The following is an 8,773-nucleotide window of genomic DNA, read 5'->3' on the forward strand; positions in this document are numbered from 1 at the left end:
TGGGAGTGTGCGAGTGTCCCTGTCTCTTTCTCTATCTTTTTCTCTCTCTTTGTCTCACTCTCCTTCTCTGTTTCTCTCTATCTTTCTCTCTCTGTTTCTCTCTCTCTCTGTGTCTCTCTGTGTCTCTCTCTGTGTCTGTATGTCGGTCTCTTGCTGTCTCTCTCTCTCTCTGTTTTTCTCTCTCTCTCTCTATCTTTCTGTCTGTCTCTCTGTTTCTTCCTCTGCCTGTCTCTGTCTCTTTCTCTCTCTCTCTCTGTCTCTTTCTGTCTCTCCCTCACTGTTTCTCTCTGTCTCGTTCCATATCTCTCCCTGTGTCTTTCTGTCTCTTTCGCTGTCTGTCTCTCCCTCTCTTTCTATCTCCCCCTTTCTTCCCTCTCTCTGTCTGTTTTTCTCTCTGTTTCTCTTTCTGTCTCTCTCTCTGTCCCTGTCTGTCTCTTTCGTTCTCTCTGTCTCTCCCCCTCTGTTTCTCTCTGTCTTGTTCTGTCTCTCTCCCTCCATCGTTTTCTGTCTCTCTCTCTCTCTGTCTGTCTCTCCCTCTCTGTTTCTCTTTCTCCCTGTCTCTCTCTGTCCCTTTCTGTCTCTTTCTGTCTGCCTCTCTCTCTCCCTCTGTTTCTCTCTCTGTCTCTCCCTCTCTGTTTCTCTTTCTGCCTCTCTCTGTCTCTAACTCTCTCTCTGTCTCTAACTCTCTCCCCTCCTCTCTGTCTCTCTCTATTCCCAATTCCCTCAGAGTTGAGTTCTTGCCCTGAAGTCTTTTACCAGTTTGTTCTCTCTTTGCAGATTTCTTCCTGATTGAGATTCTGGAACTCTCTGGAACTCTGTCTCATGATTAAGCTCTGAGATTGAGTGAGTTCGATACCCAGTGATGGTGGGTCACCCCAGCTTGCAGGGAATGGATGATCACTTTGAGACAAAGTGTTGGAAGCAGGAAGTGTTCTTGGACAGTCTGGACTCCGGGCTCCCTCCCGCTCCCAACCTGCCTTTCCTCACACTTTCTCCAAGGACTGCTGAGGATAACGGAAAGTCAACAATCTCCAGGGCGACCCCGGCACCAGCAGCACTCAGCCCAGAGGGAAAACTGGTAGGAAGGATATTACATTGGAAAGTGACGGGGGCGGGGAGGGGGACGGGGACGACAGGGGCGGGGAGGGGGACAGGGGCGGGGAGGGGGACGGGGGCGGGGAGGGGGACGGGGGTGGGGAGGGGGACGGGGACGACAGGGGCGGGGAGGGGGACGGGGGCAGGGAGGGGGACGGGGACGAGGGCGGGGAGGGTGACGAGGGTGACGGGGAGGGTGACGGGGGCGGGGAGGGGGACGGGGAGGGGGACGGGGAGGGTAGATGAGGGCAGTGCAGTTGATGTTGCTAAATCACCCTCAATCCCATGCATCTGTATTTTCTGCAGTAGCCTACCATGGGGAACCTTATCAAACACTTTGCTAAAATCCATATACACCACGTCAACTGCCTTACCCTTATCCACCTCTTTGGTCACCTTTTCAAAAAACTCTAAGGTTTGTGAGGCACGACCCCCCCCCCCGACACCGAGGGGCAATCCAGTACGGCCAATCCCCCAACCCGTACACCACCCCCCCGACACCGAGGGGCAATCCAGTACGGCCAATCCCCCAACCCGTACACCACCCCCCCGACACCGAGGGGCAATCCAGCCCAGCCAATCTCTCCCCTCTCCGCCCCACCCCCGGACACCGAGGGGATGTGCAGGTTTATAATCAATTCCCCTCACAATAAACAATAACATTCTATTTCCCAATTGCTTTCGGAGCCTGCACACTCGTATCAGGACACCCAGACCTCAGAGTTCTACAATCTCTCACCATTGGATCAGAAACTTTTTTATTCTTCCTGCCAAAATGGGCAATTTCAATTTTCCCGCATCATTCTCCATTTTCCAGAGCTTTCCTCACTCACCTACCTGTCAATATCTCTACATCCTGTATTCTATATATAACTTGTCTATATCTCTACATCCTCCTCACAACTTACTTTCCGACTTATCTTTTTGTCAGCAGCAAATTTAGTAAAAATATCTTCAATCTCTTTATCCGAGTCTTTGATACGAACTGTAAACACTGAGGTCCCAGCACTGACGCCTGTGCCACTCATCACTTCCTGTCACGAGAAAAATACCCATTTATGCCGACTCTCTGCTTCCCGTCAGCCCAGCTTCAATCTGTGCCAGTGCTACCCCCATTTCATGAGATTTTATTCTCTGCAATAATCTTTGCTGTGTCACCTCATCAAATACTTACTGGAAATTATTTGACAATCTGTCTGTAACCATCAAAGAACAAAGAAAATTCCAGCACAGGAACAGGCCCGAGGGCCCTCCAATCCTGCACCGACCATGCTGCCCCGACTGAACTAAAACCCCCTACCTTTCCGGGGACCGTATCCCTCTATTCCCATCCTATTCATGGATTTGTCAAAACGCTCCTTAAAACTCACTATCGTATCCGCTTCCACTCCCTCCCCCGGCAGCGAGTTCCAGGTACCCACCCCCCTCTGTGTAAAAAATCTGCCTCGTACATCTCCTTTAAACCTTGCCCCTCGCACCTTAAACCTGTGCCCCCGAGTAATTGACTCTTCCACCCTGGGAAAAAGCTTCTGACTATCCACTCTGTCCATGCCTCTCAATCTTGTAGATTTCTATCAGGTCTCCCCTCAACCTCCGTCGTTTCAGTGGGAACAAACCAAGTTTTTCCAACTACTTACAACTGCAGAGAACATAATTTTTGTAAAGAAATCTCTTAAAGGTACACTAATGTCACAGGAGCAATTTTTTGTGGGTGTCTAGATATCACCTGAAGTGTCTGGCCATGTTTGGGGGGTGTCTGGCTATTCCTGATCATTTGCTCTGCTTTGATTGCAGGTTCCCTATATCGTTCTGAATTCAGCCCCACTGGAACCCAGGCCCAGAATGCACCCTGTCTTCTTTGGTGAAAGCATCAAATTCAATTGTGAATCCGCTCAGGAGATACGGTAAATGTGAACTGATTCTCTAAAGACCGAGGGGAATACGGTAAAATCTGAGGGAAATCTGGGGGGTGATTCTCCGAAAAGCTCTGAATTGATGGGAAATCTGTTCTAGATCCTGCCTGTTCTGTCAGTTCAGCTTCTCACCTGAATCCCCGCACTCTGTACACGGCCGAGGGCCCAATCGTGAATATCATTAAAAACCCGGGTGGGGGGGGGGGGGGGGCCTATATGCGGTGGAGTTTGATCGTTCTGGAATTCTGCACATGCGCAGTGACCCCGATCTGTTGGCCTCCCCGTTTGCTGGTGAGCCCAGGACCCCCCACGGTGCCGTCCCTTCAGCTCCACCCCCACGGCCTGATCACAGCCCCCACAATTCCTAGCCCCCTCCACCCTGCAGCACCCTGATGTCCAGCCCAGCCCAGCCCCTCCCCCCCCCAGCAGCGGCGACCCCCCTCTGCTGACCCTCCCAGAGGCAGGCTACCCCCCACTGATCATTGCCCTCCCCCAGCCCAGACCATCGCCTTGTAGAGTGGCAGCGGAATCCCCCACCCCATCAATTACACTTAGGCCCCACCCACAATAGGTCCCACCCATTTGGCACTGCCCAATACTCAATGGGCAATGCCAAAGTGGCCTCTGGGCAAGGGCACTTTGCCCCTTGGTCACTGCCAGGGGGCCCATGTCCAGGGGCACCACCATCTCCCACTGCCCGACACGCTGGGGGGCCCCAATTGCTCCTCCTTTATTCCGGTGGGGTCTCACCAGTCCCCCAGACGTGGGGGGCTAGTCCAAACGCTGCTGGAATGAAGTACTCCTGGCGGGGTGGGAGATTTAATTGGGCCCAGCAAGTTCCCGATAATCACATGTAAAATATATTTAAATTACATGAAAAAAAGATTCAAATAATTTACCTCCCTTCCCGTCAGTTTCCAGCACGATCTGATCTCCAACTGTTCTCCGGCTCTGGGACATGAGCATGCATTCCCGGCACATATGCAAATCCCGGAAAAAGGCTGACAACGCACACCTCCCAGCCTGACCCACCAGAAAACTTGTGGGCTGCGATGGGAGAATTGCCCCATTGTTTCCCACATGGTGCATGAGGAGCACTTCATGGGTCTGAGGTTTCCTGCCACAGCGACCCACTCGATGAAGTTTGTTACTTCCTTTAAATAATATGTTGGCTCGGGGTGTAATTTAATTAGGAACCTCATTTCCTACCAAACATTTCTGTTATTATTGTGCAGTATTCCTCCATATTTTAGTCCCAAGCTCAGGATTAAGTAATAAACTATTTAATAAATTAAAACTATTCACCAGGAGCTCCTGACCAATCAGCTGCTTTGACTAGTAGTTAGGGGACCTGTCACTCACGTTTCTCTTTACCAGGCGACAGGGAATCATTCACAAACACAACCTGAGACCGCCTTTGAGTTTCCAAAAAAAACAACCAATTCAAATTCCCAGAAAACCATCCCGTACGCACTCCAGAGATTCCTCCTCTATTGCACTGTGACTAATCTGACTCTCCCAATCTATATGCAGGTTACAGTTGCCCACACTCACAGACGTTCCTTTAACACACGTATCTCTGATTTTCCCAGCATTACTGCTACAGTTTGCTGGTCTGTAAACCACCCCCACCCACCAATGCTTTCTGCCCCTTGTCGTTTCTTAACTCGATTGATATAGATTCCACATCATCTGTTCCTCAATATCGTATCACCAACAACCTGTCCTGGTCCCCCCCACCCCCCGCCCCCCCGTGTTGATGCTATAGTTACGAAAGTCCCACCAACGCCTCTACTTTCTCAGAAGACTGAGGAAATTTGGCATGTCAGCTACGACTCTCACCAACTTTTACAGATGCCCCATAGAGAGCATTCTTTCTGGTTGTATCACAGCTCGGTCTGGGATCCTGCTCTGCCCAAGGCCGCAAGGAACTACTAAAGGTTGTGAATGTAGCCCCAATCCATTGACTCTGTCTACACTTCCTGCTGCCTCGGGGAAAAGCAGCCGGTATAATTAAGGACTCCACACACCCCGGACATTCTCTCTTCCACCTTCCTCCGTCAGGAAAAGGATACAAAAGTCTGAAGCCGCGTATCAACCAACTCAAGAACAGCTTCTTCCCTGCTGTTGTCAGACTTTTGAATGGACCGACCTCACATTAAGTTGATCTTTCTCTACACCCTCGCTGTGATTATAACACTACATTCTGCACCCTCTCCTTTCCTTCTCTATGAACAGTATGCTTTATCTGCATAGCACCCAAGAAATAATACTTTTCACTGTATGCTAATATAGTGACTGTAATAAATCAAATCAAATGAAATCACTAATACTATTGGCTTTTAAAAAGTATTTAGACAGTCACATGGGTAACGTGGGTATAGAGTAATATAGACCAAGGATTAGCTCAGGGTTTTAAAACAAAGGGCAGCAAGAACCTGTTTCCATTCTGTAAACCTCTATGACTCTGAATCAAATCAAATCAAACCAAATCACTATCATCTCTAATCAACAACACACCCCCACCACCATCTCCTGTCTTCCTAAACCTGATTGGTAACATCCTATCCAATCCTCACAAACTGGATCAAAGTGTCTTCAAAGCTTTAATGAACCCACTCTCTGATCTCCTCGATTCCAGACAGCCCAATCCCAGTTTGTGGAATCATTCCCTGTAATTTAACTCTTTGATTGCTGGATTTTATTCTGGTGGATGTCCCTGGCAGGGTAGGGTTCCTGGCTGTGATTATTTCAGGGAGATGTATTTGACTTTTCTTCATTTTGTTTGTGTTTTTACAGATGCCATTCGCTTGTGAATTATAATTCAGACAAACACTACCGGGACTGTGTCTATTACCAGCCAATCCCAGCCGTCACCTCCTACAGCGAGACAGTCATCACCATCCCTAACTCCACATGGAGAAATTATAAATCACAGCTCACCCTGGAGCCCAGACAGAAAGCTCTCCACTTTCAGAGCACCACCATCATCTTCCCGAAACACACAAAGAACGTTTACCGGACCACCCTGAGTTACAACGCAGTGACCCCCCGGAGACACTTCATGTCCAGTGTCCAGCTGCAAACTATCGACAAGGTCAATCCCTGCCTCATCTACATGGAGGACCTCTGACCTCTGACCCACCAGCTGCCATGGTGATTGGAAGTATTTAGGGTTCATGACCCCTGTCCACAGGCTCTGCCGTGTGGAATTATTGAAGACATTTTTAAATGTTATTCACTCCCCGGGAATCCTCTCCTTCAGAGCCCAGAGGATCTAATTATAAATCAAACACCAAAAAACATTTCACATCTCATTGGAGCAAAATAACAGGAGGGTGAACCTGATTGGATAGTGGGTGGATCTGATTGAGTGGTGTGTTGATCTCATTGGGCAGTGAGTGGATCTGATTGGGCGATAGGTGGATCTGGTCAGATGGTAGGTAGCTCTGATTGGTCAGTGAGTGGATTTGATTGGATGATAAATGGATCTGACAAGATGGTTGGCAGATCTGATTGGATGGTGGGTGGATCTGGTTGGATGGTCAGTAGATCTGATTGGATGGTCAGTAGATCTGATTGGATGGTGGGTGGATTTGACTGGATCTGATCAACAAACAGTTGTTTTTACCATTATTGCGGCTGATTGGTTACACTGGGCTGTTTTCACTGGAATTTAGAAGAATGAAGGGGATCTCGTTGAAATGTATAAAATTCAGGAAGAGCTGGACAGAGTGGATGTGCAGGAATGTCGCTTCCTCTGGCTGGAGGGGGTCAGGAACAAAGGGGCAGTCTCAGGATATGAGGTGGGACCTTAGGATTCAGATGAGGAGAAACCTATTCGCTTTGGCTGGTGAACCTTTGGAATTCTCGACCACAGGAAGCAGTGGAGGCCAAACCACTGAATATATTTAAGAAAGAAACAGATTTTTAGACTCTGAAGGTGTGAAGGGGTAAAGGGAGTGTACGGGAGTATGGCATTGAGATAGAGAATTAGCCATGATCATACTGATGTGGAGATATCAGCGTTGGACTGGGGTGTGCACAGTACAAAGTCTCACAGAACCAGGTTAAAGTCCAACAAGTTTATTTGGCAGCACGAGCTTTCGGAGATGAAGGGGCAGCGCCCCCGAAAGCTTGTATACCAAAGAAACCTGTTGGACTTTAACCTGGTGTTGTGAGACTTCTTACTGTGACCATATTGAATGGTGGTGTAGGTTCAATGGGCTGAATGGCCTCATCCTGCCCCCCAGCTGCTTTGTTTCTATCAGGAACAAGAGTAAAGATACAAACAAACCAATATTCAAGCTGGGTTTAAAATTGACACTGGGGGTAATATTAACACTGGGGTAATATTGACACCGGGGGTAATATTGACACTGGGGGTAATATTGACACTGGGGGTAATATTGACACGGGGGGTAATATTGACACGGGGGGTAATATTGACACGGGGGGTAATATTGACACTGGGGTAATATTGACACGGGGGTAATATTGACACGGGGGTAATATTGACACCGGGGGTAATATTGACACTGGGGGTAATATTAACACTGGGGGTAATATTAACACGGGGGTAATATTGACACCGGGGGTAATATTGACACCGGGGGTAATATTGACACTGGGATTAATATTGGCACTGGGATTAATATTGGCACTGGGATTAATATTGGCACTGGGGTAATATTGACACTGGAGGTAATATTGACACTGGGGGTAATATTGACACTGGGGGTAATATTGACACTGGGGGTAATATAGACACTGGGGGTAATAGTGACACTGGGGTAATAGTGACACTGGGAGTAATATTGAGACTGGGGTTAACATTGACACTGGGATAATATTGAAGTGAGGAATGGCCACAGTGTTTCTGGACTAACAGTAATTGTGAATAAGAATGGTTGTCTATTCTCAGGGGTAATATTTCAGAGTGTGCAGCACCCTGTGAGTCCCAGATTCCCTGCAGTGCAGAAAGAGCCTGCCTGCAATGATAACAATCCCACCCGGGTCCTATACAGGTGCCATTACCCTGCTAATCCCTCTGACATAAAGGCAATCCATGTATTTGGAGCGTTGGAGGAAACCAGAGCCCCCAGAGGAAACCCAGACAGACATGGGGAGAACATGCAAACTCCACACAGGCAGTGACCCAAGCTAGGAATCAAACCTGGGTCTCTGGGGCTGTGAAGGAACAGTGCTAACCACTGTGCCTCTCTCTCTGAAGTCAACAAGTAATTATTTACCTAACTAGAATCATAGAAACCCTACAGTGCAGAGAGAGGCCATTCGACCCATCGAGTCTGCACCGACCACAATCCCACCCAGGTCCTACCCCCATATCTCTACACATTTACCCACTAATCCCTCTAACCTTCGCATCTCAGTACACTGAGGGGCAATTTTAGCATGGCCAATTAACCTAACCCACACATACGAGAGAACAGATTAACTAAACTATTAACAAAATGAATAAATCACGATTCTAATGAAATATTGTTTAGATAAATACAACTCCCACTCATTAATAAATATAAATAGAATTTTAGTCATTCTCTGAATTACAACCAGGTTTGGTGTTTTCTGGAATATTCTGGATTTTCTCTGTTGATTCTTCTGGCTGGAACTTCTGTCTTTTTTGGCAGCTTTGCTATCGAGATGGAGCTTTCTCTAAGACATGGATGAGGCTGTCACTCTGTTTCTCTCTGTTTATTGTCCCACTGCCTTTTCTCTTATACCTGTGCTGACAACATCCCCTA

At 48.1% G+C, this 8,773-nt stretch overlaps 1 protein-coding gene across 1 annotated transcript; it reads left to right on the forward strand.

The window, feature by feature from the left end:
• The first annotated feature begins 783 nt into the window (after positions 1-783).
• Positions 784-6,433, forward strand: rflna (refilin A). The gene is made up of 3 exons (XM_080184956.1): positions 784-1,078; positions 2,890-2,999; positions 5,808-6,433. The coding sequence occupies exons 1-3, from the start codon at positions 863-865 to the stop codon at positions 6,139-6,141; spliced, it is 660 nt and encodes a 219-aa protein (XP_080041082.1). The 5' UTR covers positions 784-862; the 3' UTR covers positions 6,142-6,433.
• The last annotated feature ends 2,340 nt before the right edge of the window (positions 6,434-8,773 follow it).

The sequence above is a fragment of the Carcharhinus amblyrhynchos genome, unplaced genomic scaffold (assembly GCF_965287045.1).
Source record: "Carcharhinus amblyrhynchos unplaced genomic scaffold, sCarAmb.v2.hapA chromosome_1066, whole genome shotgun sequence".
In the NCBI taxonomy this organism is placed as follows: Eukaryota; Metazoa; Chordata; class Chondrichthyes; order Carcharhiniformes; family Carcharhinidae; genus Carcharhinus; species Carcharhinus amblyrhynchos.

Bases quoted from the DNA above. Each gene is read 5' to 3' on its own strand.
- rflna (XM_080184956.1), top strand. From the start codon at position 863: ATGGTGGGTCACCCCAGCTTGCAGGGAATGGATGATCACTTTGAGACA. The intron at 1,079-2,889 runs GTAGGAAGGATA...CTTTGATTGCAG, and splicing joins TCAGCCCAGAGGGAAAACTG to GTTCCCTATATCGTTCTGAA. The intron at 3,000-5,807 runs GTAAATGTGAAC...GTGTTTTTACAG, and splicing joins GAATCCGCTCAGGAGATACG to ATGCCATTCGCTTGTGAATT.